We start from the raw sequence: 17,516 nt of genomic DNA on the forward strand, positions 1-17,516 counted from the left end.
TGCAGACCATGCCCCCCCACACTCAGTACAGGAGCTCTTACACCAAAGCAATACTCTCAAACCAAGTCACAATTTTGACTGTGAGCTCTTAAACCAAGTTACTCTTAACCCAAGGTACCACTGAACTTTGTAGTAAATAGTTTACTTGTAGTTGTGTTTAGACTTTGGTTTGACCACCTTCTGCCCTACAGTGTCGAGCTACCCGTCCTGTCAGGGTAGTACAAGCCCCAGCCATGGTTATTTGGGTGTAGATCAGTGTCCTGGTGTTCCCAGTTACCTGCACTGTGAGATTAGGTAATTGGCTGCTTTGTCCTTTCCAGGCTAGTTCCTCTTGCTCAGGATACTGCCCTGCACTGTGTAGACGTGTTCTCGGTGTGGGTTAGAGTGCTCCTTGATGACCTCTCCCTTTAAAGTGCTTAGCACTGAGTACTAAACATAGTAGGGTTATATAAAGAACTGGTTGTCTTCTGCTGCATCTATACACTTAGGTGACTGGTCTCAACTATTTTGTCCCAGACAGGGGTCCTGGCATCAGCCAGGCCCTGGCTTAACTACAGCAGGAACAGTGGTTTTTGCATCTTTCCTCCACCTTGTAACTTCTCCTTCAGTGTACTTCCCTGTGAGTGGTGGGGATGAATGTGTACAGGAGAAAGGAGATTGGTTAGAAGTAGAGAGCACCTCCTATTGGTTGGCACAGAACACACAGTATACAAAAAAACATTAACCCAGAACTGACTTCAGCTGTGCAATACAAAGTGGCGAAACCTTAGAACATCTAATCACCACACAGTGGTGGATTATAATATGGGCGGTTTGGGCGTCCGCCCAGGGCCCGAAGCTCCGGGGGGGCCCACACCACGCCGCCCACATTATAATCCGCCACTGCAGAGCCACAGCTGATGCGCGGGGAGCTCTATGATGCGCGCGCTGACGGGGATAGGACGGGACACCCCCGGCAGCCGCACATCAGCCGAAGGCTGCAGAAGGAAAGAGGCTCGCGGGGGAACGGACAGCAGGTGAGTTGTGTTGTTTTTTTTTTGTTATCTGCATTGGGGGGGGAAAGAGGGGGACCATCTATAAGGGGGGGGAGGGGGACCAGCTATAAGGGGGGGGGGGAGGGGGACCATCTATAAGGGGGGAAAGGGGGACCAGCTATAAGGGGGGAAAGGGGGACCAGCTATAGGGGGGGGAAGGGGGACCATCTATAAGGGGGGAAAGGGGGACCAGTTATAAGGGGGGGAAAGGGGGACCAGCTATAGGGGGGGAAGGGGGACCATCTATAAGGGGGGAAAGGGGGACCAGCTATAAGGAGAGGGGGAAGGGGGACCATCTATGAGGGGGGAAAAGGGGGACCAGCTATAAGGGGGGGAAAGGGGGACCAGCTATAAGGGGGGGAGGAAGGGGGACCATCTATAAGGGGGGGAAAGGGGGACCAGCTATAGGGGGGGGAGGGGGACCAGCTATAAGGGGGGGTAGGGGGACCAGCTAAAAGGGGGGGGAAAGGGGGACCATCTATAGGGGGGAGGGGGACCAGCTATAAGGGGGGGGAAGGGGGGGAACATCTATAGGGGGGAAAGGGGGACCAGCTATAAGGGGGGAAGGGGGACCAGCTATAAGGGGGGGGGGGGGGGGACCATCTATAAGGGGGGGGGAAGGGGACCAGCTATAAGGGGGGGAGGGGGACCAGCTATAAGGGGGGGGACCAGGTATAAGGGGGAAAGAGGGGGACCATCTATAAGGCGGGAAGAGGGGGACCATCTATAAGGGGGGAAGAGGGAAGAGGGGGACCATCTATAAGGGGGGGGGGGAAGGGGGACCATCTATAAGGGGGAAGAGGGGGACCATCTCCTATAGGATTAGCACCCTCCTCTCCTGACATTTTGTGCTGCTGTGACCTCCCCTATAAGATTAGCACCCTCCTCTCCTGACATCCTCTGTGCTGCTGTGACCTCTCCTATAGATCAGCCCCCTCCTCTCCTGACATCCTCTGTGCTGCTGTGACCTCTCCTATAGGATTAGCACCCTCCTCTCCTGACATCCTTTGTGCTGCTGTGACCTCCCCTATAAGATCAGCACCCTCCTCTCCTGACATCCTCTGTGCTGCTGTGTCCTCCTATAAGATCAGCCCCCTCCTCTCCTGACATCCTCTGTGCTTCTGTGACCTCTCCTATAGGATTAGCACCCTCCTCTCCTGACATCCTTTGTGCTGCTGTGACCTCCCCTATAAGATCAGCACTCTCCTCTCCTGACATCCTCTGTGCTGCTGTGACCTCTCCTATAGATCAGTCCCCTCCTCTCCTGACATCCTCTGTGCTACTGGGACCTCCCCTATAGTATCAGCACCCTCCTCTCCTGACATCCTCTGTGCTGCTGTGTCCTCTCCTATAGATCAGCCCCCTCCTCTCCTGACATCCTCTGTGCTGCTGTGACCTCCCCTATAAGATCAGCACCCTCCTCTCCTGACATCCTCTGTGCTGCTGTGACCTCCCCTATAAGATCAGCCCCCTCCTCTCCTGACATCCTCTCACATCCAGGGTACATTTAATCCGCCACTGTCACCACATTTTAGCCTGAAAGAGGCTTTTGGACAGGTGCACAGGAAAGAGAAAAAGCTCTGTGGTGGGACACCCAACATCTCCCCCTGGGTCTTCAGAAATCCATCAGTCCTTTTGGATAGACTATCCAGATGTTCCTAGGAAACCCTATTAAAGTGTACATGTAATGATGTACGCTGACCCGATTAGCGTGAAATCCATTCCGCCGGAAGAGGTTTGGGTTTTGTGCACAAGCTCCATTGTGATCCAAGAGGGCTAATGCATGGAACCGACCTGGAGTGGTCATATCCATGGATAACCAAACTTTTGGTGGCAGAATGAATTTCAAGCTGATTGGGTCAGCGTACATCATTACATATACACTTTATTGGGGTTAAAGGGGTATTGAAGCGTTTTTCTTTTTCTGCTTAAGACACATTACAAAGTTATAAAGCTTGACTGTGTCCTTTAATAGCAGGACTGAAGAGGCACACAGTAGTATCAGAGTATACAGAGTATACGGACAAGGAGAGAAAGGAGCGCTGCACCTCACACCTATGGCTGACACTAATGCCTCTCAGCACTTGTGTTAGGGGCCTATTCCACGGAGCAATGATCGGCCTGATTTGTCCGATTATCACTCGATGGAATAGAGAAAACGTTCAAACGATGATCGTGTCATCGGCTGATCGTTTATTTAGGCCCAAAGCTATAATCACGATTTGAGAAGCAGCATACATTACCTAGCAGGGCTTCTCCTCCGCTCCATCTTCCTTCCCGGGTTCCACCGCGCAGCATCAGCTTCGGTGCGGCCTGACTGAGCGGTCTGTTGATGCTGCGCCGCGGGACCCGGGGAGGAAGACGAAGCGGAGGAGAAGCCCTGCTAGGTAATGTATGCTGCAAGGGCTGCAAGGACATCGGTAACGATGTTGCAGTGTCCCAGAACACGCTGTCTGTTTCTCACTGTCAGTTCATTTTTGCTATTACAGCCATGCCTGTTCTGGAAACTATTTGCACTGCAGCTGTGACTATATAGTCCCTATTACTCTCAGGTTCCTGTATAACTCTGTGCAGTGGTATACAAAGGCTGAGGATCACGTGACCATGCCCTGTAACCATGGTTCCTCCAATGGCCGTGGAGCTTTGGCCAGGAGTACCATGTGACTTCCCCTTGCTAGTTAGTTCCGGCCCCTGCTCCCAAGCAAGGAGGTCGTGTGTTTGTGTCTCTCTTCACCTTCAGAAGAGTGGACCTGGTGCTCTGCTGTAACAGATCCTGGCTGTCCGTCTGCTCAAGTGCCTGGAGTATCTTCTCATCTGGGTGTCGTTCCTGTTATTCTTCTCCTCAAGTCAAGATTCATACCGCAAGTACTCTAAGTCCGCCCAGCATCTCTATTCCTCTCTCACTACTACTCCCATCATCCGGCACGTTCCACCTCAGCCTATGCAGCACCACCTTAGCTCTGTCTATACAAGTCTGCTATATACCCGGTTGCATCCGGAAGAGACTGTTGCTACCAGTTACCTCAATTACAATAAAAGTGTAACCCCCGCTGTTACTGAGCCCTGGCATTGGTGCCCTGGTTACTGGTGCCCTGACTAGGTAAAGAGAAGAATCGCATGCCCAGTAGTAAGTATACCGCAGTATCTGCAGACCGGTCCCTCAGCTGTGCCATCCTCAGGCCCCATACTGTGACAATCCTATACCTTGCAGCTGCCCCGGTTCCTGCCCGCTCACAACACCTGCATTGCGAAGTGACCCTCACGGGTCAGGGCATCGCAATGTCCCTGCAGCCCTCGCTAACGATTGTTGGGCCATGGAATAGGCCCAGTAAACGAGCGCTGACCTAGCAGATCGGCGCTTGTTTAAATCGTTGATCGGGCCCTGCTCGTCCTGTGGAATAGGACCCTTACTTGGTGGCAGCTTTCTCCGCCGGTGGTGCATGCTGGGTTTTGGGGAGGCCCCTTGGGTTTGGTCCTGTGACATTGGGGCTGCAGGGCCACACTATGGCCTCCCTTCCCCGTTTGTGCACGCTTTGCGGGATTGGCGGTCGCTGACCGACAGTGTGGAGTTAGTGTAGGGACTAATATGAACCAGGAGACCGGCACGTGGTACATGGGGCAATATGGTTTGATCAAATACTATACCAACATCCTGGCATTGGTTTTTAGTGTCAGGCATAGGTGTAATGTGCAGCAGCTCTTTTCAGCTCCTTTCTCTCCATGTCGTAGTATCATAGTATTACTGCAGCATCTGATAGCAGTACTAGAGAGTAATCACACAGGTGTATACAGTATATATAGCGCCGCTCTAAGCATGTGCTCACATACAGTAGTAAGCTTTATGGGTTGCTTTCTACAGTCCTAGGCTACTATATGTAAAAACAACAAGAGGAGGGACTGTGGTGAATTTACTATATTGCATCCTATAGCAAATATTTATTTACACACATGTAGACTTATATACATTAAACACAAACATACAGATGGTAGATTGCAAATATTTTGGACGAGGGTAGGAGATAAATCTCCCTTCTAACCCTGCCTACTGCTAGGATGGGCCCCCCTGGTTTTTGGGTGTCCCCAAATACACCAGGAGGGCAGGGCTGTATTAACTGCTGCTGCCCTAGGCACTAAACCTGAAGCACCCCATCTTCACGCACCTATTGGCGAAACCAGACCTGACCAATACCACCATACCCCCCACCCCCCTGGAAAAGACACCAGATTTACTGGCAAGTCTGAACGGGAGGAGGGAAACTAAAAAAATAAAAACAAGAAAATTAGTTTTTTCTGTCCCCCTGCTCCCTGGTGCTGCCCCCCTGCAAGGTGCTGCTCTAGGCAACGGACCACGGGTGCCTGGTGGTAAATACGGCCCTGCAGGAGGGACTAACCATATTTTTAGGTTATTTTAGTCTGTCCTGTCACAGGTGTCTTTTGTTTTAATTCATTTAGGATGCATAGATATACATAAATGACAAAGGTAAAGTATGGCAGGTAATAGTATTGGTTCTTTCTCTAATATCCCTTCTTCCGTTTTCCAACGCGTTTCCCTTGTTCTGTGGTGACAAAATCCTCAGGGAATAGGAATGGTGTTGATGTAAAACTGGGATATACCTGGAAGTATGGACAAATGTATGGTCATAAAGCTGGGAGAAGATAATATGTATGTGCTGAAGGCTAGTAGTGGTAAGTACCTTTGTTGGGTCAACAGTCTGATCCAATAAACATAAGTAGTTCTCACACTTCAGTATCCGTCAGGTAGTGGCCTAGAGTAATGAACACCCCAAAAAATATCACAAAAGCCTCATGTAGTGATGGGGGTCACCCCCTACACCCACATTTGAAGCCAAAGCGAGGAAGGGAATCTCAGGCTTTCCTATTATACCTGTTCTCTCTTTATAGTCTGTTTCTGGCTTTGGCTTCAAATCTAATCTTTCTGTGTAAATGGACAGCAGCCAGCAGTTTGTGCTGCTTTTTGCAGGTTTTTTTTTCTGGCAGCAGGCATTTTTCAAAACACCCAGTCTCAATCCCTCTGAAGGTGGAATAGTGACAGTCACTCCTAGAAATCCACCTTCAGGTCCTCCAGAAAGAGATCTCAGTGATGAGAAGCACAGGGTGGTGTCAAAAAACCCAAAAGAATAAGAAAAGCCCCTTAATGCTTATGATACCATTAGGACTGTGAGAAAGCAGAAACATATACTATAACCTTCTCTATCTGGTCCCTTGCAGTAGATTTTATTATGTTAATATTTACCTTTTTGTCTTTTTTACAGGCTTCTTATCTCCTGATGGTGCAACATTAAAAAGAAGCATGCACAATCTGGTACACATCTATATAGGGGGGACCATGTCTCAGATCCCCATCTCCAGCAATGACCCCTTCTTTCTATTACATCACAGTTTTGTTGACAAGTGAGTAAATCCATTTGGTAACAGATTTATTGTGAAAGAGAATCCATAGCGGAAACCGTCAGCAGGATGATTTGATGTTACATGTGAAGAAGCTGAAAGGGTTAAGCTGACCTCTGTTATCCTCATCTAACTGGGCAACCGATGGTTTTCTGCCCTACGATGCACACTCTTTCTTCCTTCATCACTTCACTCTACTTGTACTCACATCACTTTCCACCACCATTAGAAAACCATGCAAAGAAATAGGGAAATTCATCCAATTCCTTCATCATCATTTGAATCAGGAGCTAGGATCAAGGCAAGAGTACACTCGCTATCGGTGGGAGATTTGGGTATATAGCCACCAATTATGTATGGAAATACATAAAACTGGCTTTAAAGGGTTATTCCACTCAAATCTATCTTTTGATATGTTGCTGCCCATGGTGACATTAACAATTCTCATCAAAACTCACACACAGATATTTGTGTCTTCAGCAGAAAGCAGCAGCTCAGAACTGGGTAAGGTGACTGAATATATAATAAAAAATGTGGAAGGAATTGTTAGTCTCACCATGGGCAGCAACATATCAAAAGTTATGTTTGAATGGAATCACCCTTTACGCCTCGTTCACACTATGTATTTTTTGAATATACACCCGAATATACACCCTAATGTGCCCGCATTCCAATTAAGTTAAAGTGATGTTCAGTACCAGTCAGGTTGAACATGTCAGGCACAGAAACGGCCGCTGTTTTGCCATGTCTGAACATGGCCTTAGGCTATGTTCCCACACAGTATTTTTGCTCAGTATTTTGCAACCCAAACCAGGAGTGGATTGAAAACACAGAAAGGCTATGTTCACACACTGTTGAAATTAAGTGCATGGCCGTCACTTAAAGGCAAATGACAGTTATTTCAAAACAAGGGCTGTTGTTTTAAAATAATGGCAATTATCTGTCAATAATTGGCTCAATTTCAACAGTGTGTGAACATAGCCTGAATCCAAACTGTATAACAATATCTAGTGGTGGCCTCAGAATGTTATAAAATATGTTATAATAAAATCTCATGGCCATGTAAAGAGAAGGTGGAAATTTAAAGCTCTCTATTAGAAAACCAAAGTTCCAAACCCAAGGAAAGTATGCTATGAAATGAATGAGCACAGAATTTTGTTGACTCTTTCCAAGGTCATGGGTCCACAAGTGGGGCAGGCTACAGGTAATTTTTCCTAATCTTCTATGGAGATGAAGTGTTCTTCTTTGTGAGTCTACTGTAACAGCAGGACAGCGATACATTTACTAACAGCAGGCAGAGATGTGTGAGGATTTACTACACAGGTTCGGTAGTTGCTTTTCATTCGGAATAAAATCATTTTAGTAGGTATGATAAATGTTTCTGTTATTAATACATGTGGTTCCATGACTGGGGGACATATTTCTATATGTTTTACAGGATCTTTGAATCATGGATTGTCCGGTACAATGGATCACCTATGACATATCCCGAAAATAATGAGATTGGGCAAGGTCCAAATGATTGTGCAACTCCCTTCTTCCCATGTTACAAGAACAAGGATTTTATCTCAAGATCAGAAGAACTTGGTTATCAGTTTTCCACGTACGCTGGTGACATGTGATGGCAAGGAATCGGCCCGGGACTCGGGATCTGCTCCGTCTCCTCTGACCTGCAGCACTGAATTTAGGGGCCGATGTTTTTGCTTCTAATACAAGTGTCTTCATCTTCTCCTTGTCTAAATCCATAGACATATTCATTCCATGTATTGAGAAGTCAACAAGAGATGGTGCATACTGTAAAATACTCCAGATGTTCAGAATGTGCTTGTTTAGATATTGCTGTGACCCGGTGTCATCCAATGGCTGCCATTTTGTCATTGAAGTCTAATTATCAGATGGGATGTAGGAAAACTAGCAGCACAATTTCAGACATATGTATATCACAAAGTTGTCTTGTCAGATTACTATGGGGTAATACACCACATCTCGGCCATTTGGGGTTTGGGATCGTACTCTATGCCCCAAACAATAAAATGAGGAACCAGCGACTTCTCTTCTGTCTTGTTAATGCAGTGTAATGATTAAAATCGATACGTCTGGTAAAACACAGTGGGGTAAAGGACTGGGTAAGGAAAAGCGGCAATGCCACATCATCCACCAGCATAACACCATCATCTCTTCTCATCTATGTTGTCTGCGTTGTGTTTTGTCAAGGAAACTACCTACTGTGTAGAGAGGCATAGACGGCAGGGTGCCCAGCCCATTGACAGGACAGTGATGCCATATGAGCTTAGCAGTAGACATACAGTACATGCCTAGCTGCTCAGTAAGTGCAATCTCTGGTCCCAGCTTCGCACTGATGTGCCCAAAGCGGAAAAAGAGATTTGGATGAATTTGCGTATTTTCAAAATTTAAAACAATGATTTTTCTCATCTGTTGTGGTGGTAGTATTGGAACTGGTAGAAATTGTGGAGGCACTGGTATCCATTGTAGTGGTGGTATGAGCACTAATAGCCATGGTGATAGTGGTAGGGGCACTAGTAGCCATGGTGGTGGTATGAGCACTGGTATCCATTGTAGTGGTGGTATGAGCACTGTTAGCGATGTTGGTGGTAGGGGCACTGGTAACTATGGTGAGGGTACTGGTAGCCATGTTGATAGTGGTAGAGGCACTGGTATCCATGGTGGTGGTGCTGGTAAGGGCATTGATAGCCATGGTGGTGCTGGCAGCGACACTAATAGCCATGGTGGTGGTAGGGGCACTGGTAACCAGGGTAGGGGTACTGATAGCCATGGTGGTGGTAGAGATACTGGTAGCCATGGTAGTGGAGGCTCTGGTAGCCATGGTGGTGGTGGCACTGGTAGCCATGGTGGTGGAGGCACTGGCAGACATGTTGGTGGTGGTGGAGGCACTGGTAGCCACGGTGGTGGAGGCACTGGCCGCCATGGTGGTGTAGGAGGCACTGGTAACTATGGTGGTGTAGGAGGCACTGGTAACCATGGTGGTGTAGGAGGCACTGGTAACCATGGTGATGTAGGAGGCACTAGTAACCATGGTGGTGTAGGAGGCACTGGTAGCCATGGTGGTGTGGGAGGCACTGGTAGCCATGGTGGTGTGGGAGGCACTGGTAGCCATCGTGATGTGGGAGGCACTGGTAGCCATGGTGGTGTGGGAGGCACTGGTAGCCATGGTGGTGTAGAAGGCACTGGTAGCCATGGTGGTGTAGGAGGCACTGGTAGCCATGGTGGTGTAGGAGGCACTGGTAGCCATGGTGGTGTAGGAGGCACTGGTAGCCATGGTGGTGTAGGAGGCACTGGTAGCCATGGTGGTGTAAGAGGCACTGGTAGCCATGATGGTGGAGGCACTGGTAGCCATGATGGTGTAGGAGGCATTGGTAGCCATGGTGGTGTGGGTGGCACTAGTAGCCAGGGTGGTGTAGGAGGCACTGGTAGCCATGGTGGTGTGGGAGGCACTGGTAGCCATGGTGGTGTAGGAGGCACTGGTAACCATGGTGGCGTAGGAGGCACTGGTAACCATGGTGGCGTAGGAGGCACTGGTAGCCATGGTGGTGTAGGAGGCACTGGTAGCCATGATGGTGGAGGCACTGGTAGCCATAGTGGTGTAGGAGGCACTGGTAGCCATGATGGTGGAGGCACTGGTAGCCATGGTGGTGTAGGAGGCACTGGTAGCCATGGTGGTGTAAGAGGCACTGGTAGCCATGATGGTGGAGGCACTGGTAGCCATGATGGTGTAGGAGGCATTGGTAGCCATGGTGGTGTGGGAGGCACTGGTAGCCATAGTGGTGTGGGAGGCACTGGTAGCCATGGTGGTGTGGGAGGCACTGGTAGCCATGGTGGTGTGGGAGGCACTGGTAGCCATGGTGGTGTGGGAGGCACTGGTAGCCATGGTGGTGTAGGAGGCACTGGTAGCCATGGTGGTTTAGGAGGCACTGGTAGCCATGGTGGTGTGGGAGGCACTGGTAGCCATGGTGGTGTAGGTGGCACTGGTAGCCATGGTGGTGTGGGAGGCACTGGTAGCCATGGTGGTGTGGGAGGCACTGGTAGCCATGGTGGTGTGGGAGGCACTGGTAACCATGGTGGTGTGGGAGGCACTGGTAGCCATGGTGGTGTGGGAGGCACTGGTAGCCATGGTGGTGTGGGAGGCACTGGTAGCCATGGTGGTGTGGGAGGCACTGGTAGCCATGGTGGTGTGGGAGGCACTGGTAGCCATGGTGGTGTGGGAGGCACTGGTAGCCATGGTGGTGTGGGAGGCACTGGTAGCCATGGTGGTGTGGGAGGCACTGGTAATCATGAAGGGGTACTGGTTGCTGTGATGGCCAATGAATGCTTGGTTTCTTATATTTTGGGAGGATATACTGTAAATTGTCGACTCAATGCAGCTGTGTAATAACAGGGCAGCATTACAGAAATGGAAGGGCAGGGCCTATGGGTTATAGATAACAGGGTTAGGACTAGAAGGTTATAGTAAAGAATAATTGTTACTAGGGTTACTCTTTGGGGGTTAGGGTTACCAGTTTAGGTTAAGGATCGCAGGGTTAAGACTAGGGTGTTACTGGTTGGGGTTCATGCTACCAGTTGGGGACATAGGTTAGGAATTGGGGGTAGTGCGATGGGATTAGGGGGCTATAGTCAGTAGGGTGTTACCTGTCAGGTGGTCAGGAATAGGGGGTTACTGGGGCAGGTGAGTATTATATATCTCCCTGTATATCTTGGGATAACTCTTCTCCTGTGATTATAACCCTCACTGAAGACCATCTCCAGTCACTCCATCCCATACTGTAATACCAGCACTGCCCCCATACGATCCGGTAATGACCCCTAAACTTAACGGGGGCGAGAAGAGATGCTTCTATTTTGTTATTATTCGGCGGCGGCGGCTACCGGTGACCCCGAGGATGGGCGCCAGTCTGTCACATCCCCTCCCTGTGTGACCCGGGAGCCGCACACACCACCGGCCGCTCCACTGAGAATCCAGAGGCCTAACGACGCCCACACTTCCGCACAAGGACCGAGAGCGCAGCGGGACGTCATGACGTCATGCGTGGACGTATGTTGCGGCGCTCTCTTGTCGCACGCAGTGGGACTAGGGTGAGGTGACTGCTCCTTATTCTGCTGGACGTTATAACCCGGGATGGAGCAGATTCCTGTCATCCTGCCGAGCTGTAAGGGTGAGTTTTCTGTTTTAGCTTCCTCTTCTTTTAGGGTAAAAAGAGCTCAGAATGTTTCTTCAAAATCTGCTTGTGCTGTGGAATGTAATCTCACTATAACATGACAAAAATTAAAGGAGTACACTGGGGCAAAAAATAGTTTTAAATAGATTGCTGTAATAAAGTTTTATTACTTTGTAGTATAACATTATTTTAAAAAATACAATTAAAAAAAGTCCAGCAGCACAGCAATCAGAAAGTATTTATTATATGCATTAGATGTAATGGGTGCGCGGCTCACCTCATCAGACCCAGATGGGGATAAGATTTAAGAAGAAAAAACTCAGAGACAGCGCCTCAAAAATATGTGGAGATATATAAGAATATACAGTATACGGGGGGACCCTGCTCTGTATAGTGCTGTGCGGCAGCCTCCCCCCATATATAAGAATATACAGTATACGGGGGGACAGGACCCTGCTCTGTATAGTGCTGTGCGGCAGCCTCCCCCCATATATAAGAATATACAGTATACGGGGGGGGGGGGGACCCTGCTCTGTATAGTGCTGTGCGGCAGCCTCCCCCATATATATAAGAATATACAGTATACGGGGGGACCCTGCTCTGTATAGTGCTGTGCGGCAGCCTCCCCCCATATATAAGAATATACAGTATACGGGGGGACAGGACCCTGCTCTGTATAGTGCTGTGCGGCAGCCTCCCCCATATATATAAGAATATACAGTATACGGGGGACCCTGCTCTGTATAGTGCTGTGCGGCAGCCTCCCCCCATATATAAGAATATACAGTATACGGGGGGACCCTGCTCTGTATAGTGCTGTGCGGCAGCCTTTCCCATATATAAGAATATACAGTATACAGGAAGGACCCTGCTCTGTATAGTGCTGTGCGGCAGCCTCCCCCATATATAAGAATATACAGTATACGGGGGGACCCTGCTCTGTATAGTGCTCTGCGGCAGCCTCCCCCCATATATAAGAATATACAGTATACGGGGGGACAGGACCCTGCTCTGTATAGTGCTGTGCGGCAGCCTCCCCCATATATAAGAATATACAGTATACGGGGGGACCCTGCTCTGTATAGTGCTGTGTGGCAGCCTCCCCCCATATATAAGACTATACAGTATACGGGGGGACAGGACCCTGCTCTATATAGTGCTGTGCGGCAGCCTCCCCCCATATATAAGAATATACAGTATACGGAAGGACCCTGCTCTGTATAGTGCTGTGCGGCAGCCTCCCCCCATATATAAGAATATACAGTATACGGGGGGACAGGACCCTGCTCTGTATAGTGCTGTGCGGCAGCCTCCCCCCATATATAAGAATATACAGTATACGGGGGGACAGGACCCTGCTCTGTATAGTGCTGTGCGGCAGCCTCCCCCATATATAAGAATATACAGTATACGGGGGACCCTGCTCTGTATAGTGCTGTGCGGCAGCCTCCCCCATATATAAGAATATACAGTATATGGGGGGACCCTGCTCTATATAGTGCTGTGCGGCAGCCTCCCCCCATATATAAGACTATACAGTATACGGGGGGACAGGACCCTGCTCTATATAGTGCTGTGCGGCAGCCTCCCCCATATATAAGAATATACAGTATACGGGGGGACCCTGCTCTGTATAGTGCTGTGCGGCAGCCTCCCCCATATATAAGAATATACAGTATACGGGGGGACAGGACCCTGCTCTGTATAGTGCTGTGCGGCAGCCTCCCCCCATATATAAGAATATACAGTATACAGGAAGGACCCTGCTCTATATAGTGCTGTGCAGCAGCTTCCCTCCATATATAAGAATATACAGTATACGGGGGGACCCTGCTCTGTATAGTGCTGTGCGGCAGCCTCCCCCATATATATAAGAATATACAGTATACGGGGGGACCCTGCTCTGTATAGTGCTGTGCGGCAGCCTCCCCCATATATAAGAATATACAGTATACAGGAAGGACCCTGCTCTGTATAGTGCTGTGCGGCAGCCTCCCCCATATATAAGAATATACAGTATACGGGGGGACCCTGCTCTGTATAGTGCTGTGCGGCAGCCTCCCCCATATATAAGAATATACAGTATACGGGGGGACAGGACCCTGCTCTGTATAGTGCTGTGCGGCAGCCTCCCCCCATATATAAGAATATACAGTATACAGGAAGGACCCTGCTCTATATAGTGCTGTGCAGCAGCTTCCCCCCATATATAAGAATATACAGTATACAGGAAGGACCCTGCTCTATATAGTGCTGTGCGGCAGCCTCCCCCATATATATAAGAATATACAGTATACGGGGGGACCCTGCTCTGTATAGTGCTGTGCGGCAGCCTCCCCCATATATAAGAATATACAGTATACAGGAAGGACCCTGCTCTGTATAGTGCTGTGCGGCAGCCTCCCCCATATATAAGAATATACAGTATACGGGGGGACCCTGCTCTGTATAGTGCTGTGCGGCAGCCTCCCCCCATATATAAGAATATACAGTATACGGGGGGACAGGACCCTGCTCTGTATAGTGCTGTGCGGCAGCCTCCCCCATATATATAAGAATATACAGTATACGGGAGGGACAGGACCCTGCTCTGTGTAGTGCTGTGCGGCAGCCTCCCCCATATATAAGAATATACAGTATACGGGAGGACGGGACCCTGCTCTATATAGTGCTGTGCGGCAGCCTCCCCCCATATATATAAGAATATACAGTATACGGGGGGAACCCTGCTCTGTATAGTGCTGTGCGGCAGCCTCCCCCATATATATAAGAATATACAGTATACGGGGGGACAGGACCCTGCTCTGTATAGTGCTGTGCGGCAGCCTCCCCCCATATATAAGAATATACAGTATACGGGGGGACCCTGCTCTGTATAGTGCTGTGCGGCAGCCTCCCCCATATATAAGAATATACAGTATACGGGAAGAACCCTGCTCTGTATAGTGCTGTGCGGCAGCCTCCCCCCATATATAAGAATATACAGTATACGGGGGGACCCTGCTCTGTATAGTGCTGTGCGGCAGCCTCCCCCCATATATAAGAATATACAGTATACGGGGGGACAGGACCCTGCTCTATATAGTGCTGTGCGGCAGCCTCCCCCCATATATAAGAATATACAGTATACGGGGGGACCCTGCTCTGTATAGTGCTGTGCGGCAGCCTCCCCCCATATATAAGAATATACAGTATACGGGGGGACCCTGCTCTGTATAGTGCTGTGCGGCAGCCTCCCCCCATATATAAGAATATACAGTATACGGGGGGACAGGACCCTGCTCTGTATAGTGCTGTGCAGCAGTCTCCCCTATATATAAGAATATACAGTATACGGGAGGACAGGACCCTGCTCTGTATAGTGCTGTGCGGCAGCCTCCCCCCATATATAAGAATATACAGTATACAGGGGGACAGGACCCTGCTCTGTATAGTGGTGTGCGGCAGCCTCCCCCCATATATAAGAATATACAGTATACGGGGGGACAGGACCCTGCTTTGTATAGTGCTGTGCGGCAGCCTCCCCCATATATAAGAATATACAGTATACGGGGGGACCCTGCTCTGTATAGTGCTCTGCGGCAGCCTCCCCCCATATATAAGAATATACAGTATACGGGGGGACAGGACCCTGCTCTGTATAGTGCTCTGCGGCAGCCTCCCCCCATATATAAGAATATACAGTATACGGGGGGACCCTGCTCTGTATAGTGCTCTGCGGCAGCCTCCCCCATATATAAGAATATACAGTATATGGGGGGACCCTGCTCTATATAGTGCTGTGCGGCAGCCTCCCCCCATATATAAGACTATACAGTATACGGGGGGACAGGACCCTGCTCTATATAGTGCTGTGCGGCAGCCTCCCCCATATATAAGAATATACAGTATACGGGGGGACCCTGCTCTGTATAGTGCTGTGCGGCAGCCTCCCCCATATATAAGAATATACAGTATACGGGGGGACAGGACCCTGCTCTATATAGTGCTGTGCAGCAGCTTCCCTCCATATATAAGAATATACAGTATACGGGGGGACCCTGCTCTATATAGTGCTGTGCAGCAGCTTCCCTCCATATATAAGAATATACAGTATACGGGGGGACCCTGCTCTGTATAGTGCTGTGCGGCAGCCTCCCCCATATATATAAGAATATACAGTATACGGGGGGACCCTGCTCTGTATAGTGCTGTGCGGCAGCCTCCCCCATATATAAGAATATACAGTATACAGGAAGGACCCTGCTCTGTATAGTGCTGTGCGGCAGCCTCCCCCATATATAAGAATATACAGTATACGGGGGGACCCTGCTCTGTATAGTGCTGTGCGGCAGCCTCCCCCCATATATAAGAATATACAGTATACGGGGGGACAGGACCCTGCTCTGTATAGTGCTGTGCGGCAGCCTCCCCCCATATATAAGAATATACAGTATACGGGAGGGACAGGACCCTGCTCTGTGTAGTGCTGTGCGGCAGCCTCCCCCATATATAAGAATATACAGTATACGGGGGGAACCCTGCTCTGTATAGTGCTGTGCGGCAGCCTCCCCCATATATATAAGAATATACAGTATACGGGGGGACAGGACCCTGCTCTGTATAGTGCTGTGCGGCAGCCTCCCCCATATATAAGAATATACAGTATACGGGGGGACCCTGCTCTGTATAGTGCTGTGCGGCAGCCTCCCCCATATATAAGAATATACAGTATACGGGAAGAACCCTGCTCTGTATAGTGCTGTGCGGCAGCCTCCCCCCATATATAAGAATATACAGTATACGGGGGGACCCTGCTCTGTATAGTGCTGTGCGGCAGCCTCCCCCCATATATAAGAATATACAGTATACGGGGGGACAGGACCCTGCTCTATATAGTGCTGTGCGGCAGCCTCCCCCCATATATAAGAATATACAGTATACGGGGGGACCCTGCTCTGTATAGTGCTGTGCGGCAGCCTCCCCCCATATATAAGAATATATAGTATACGGGGGGACCCTGCTCTGTATAGTGCTGTGCGGCAGTCTCCCCCCATATATAAGAATATACAGTATACGGGGGGACAGGACCCTGCTCTGTATAGTGCTCTGCGGCAGCCTCCCCCCATATATAAGAATATACAGTATACGGGGGACCCTGCTCTGTATAGTGCTGTGCGGCAGTCTCCCCCCATATATAAGAATATACAGTATACGGGGGGACAGGACCCTGCTCTGTATAGTGCTGTGCGGCAGCCTCCCCCATATATAAGAATATACAGTATACGGGGGGACCCTGCTCTGTATAGTGCTCTGCGGCAGCCTCCCCCCATATATAAGAATATACAGTATACGGGGGGACAGGACCCTGCTCTGTATAGTGCTCTGCGGCAGCCTCCCCCCATATATAAGAATATACAGTATACGGGGGACCCTGCTCTGTATAGTGCTGTGCGGCAGTCTCCCCCCATATATAAGAATATACAGTATACGGGGGGACAGGACCCTGCTCTGTATAGTGCTGTGCGGCAGCCTCCCCCATATATAAGAATATACAGTATACGGGGGGACAGGACCCTGCTCTGTATAGTGCTGTGCAGCAGTCTCCCCTATATATAATAATATACAGTATACGGGAGGACAGGACCCTGCTCTGTATAGTGCTGTGCGGCAGCCTCCCCCCATATATAAGAATATACAGTATACGGGTGGACAGGACCCTGCTCTGTATAGTGCTGTGCGGCAGCCTCCCCCCATATATAAGAATATACAGTATACAGGGGGACAGGACCCTGCTCTATATAGTGCTGTGCGGCAGCCTCCCCCCATATATAAGAATATACAGTATACGGGGGACCCTGCTCTGTATAGTGGTGTGCGGCAGCCTCCCCCATATATAAGA

At 49.5% G+C, this 17,516-nt stretch overlaps 2 protein-coding genes across 2 annotated transcripts in view; one reads left to right on the forward strand and one right to left on the reverse strand.

Annotated features, from left to right (window-relative positions):
- LOC138784085 (tyrosinase-like) overlaps window positions 1–8,228 on the forward strand; it is a 63,826-nt gene extending 55,598 nt beyond the window's left edge. The window contains exons 5-6 of the mRNA XM_069959602.1: window positions 6,308–6,446; window positions 7,882–8,228. Of these exons, the coding sequence (XP_069815703.1) occupies window positions 6,308–6,446; window positions 7,882–8,065 (323 nt within the window). The 3' untranslated portion in view covers window positions 8,066–8,228. The remainder of the gene's footprint in view (window positions 1–6,307; window positions 6,447–7,881) is intronic.
- A 619-nt stretch (window positions 8,229–8,847) lies between these two features.
- On the reverse strand, window positions 8,848–10,377 carry LOC138784242 (uncharacterized). Its single transcript, XM_069959746.1, has one exon. The coding sequence runs from the start codon at window positions 10,375–10,377 to the stop codon at window positions 8,848–8,850; it is 1,530 nt and encodes a 509-aa protein (XP_069815847.1).
- Between the last annotated feature and the right edge of the window lie 7,139 nt (window positions 10,378–17,516).

The sequence above is a fragment of the Dendropsophus ebraccatus genome, chromosome 2 (assembly GCF_027789765.1).
Source record: "Dendropsophus ebraccatus isolate aDenEbr1 chromosome 2, aDenEbr1.pat, whole genome shotgun sequence".
NCBI lineage: Eukaryota > Metazoa > Chordata > Amphibia > Anura > Hylidae > Dendropsophus > Dendropsophus ebraccatus.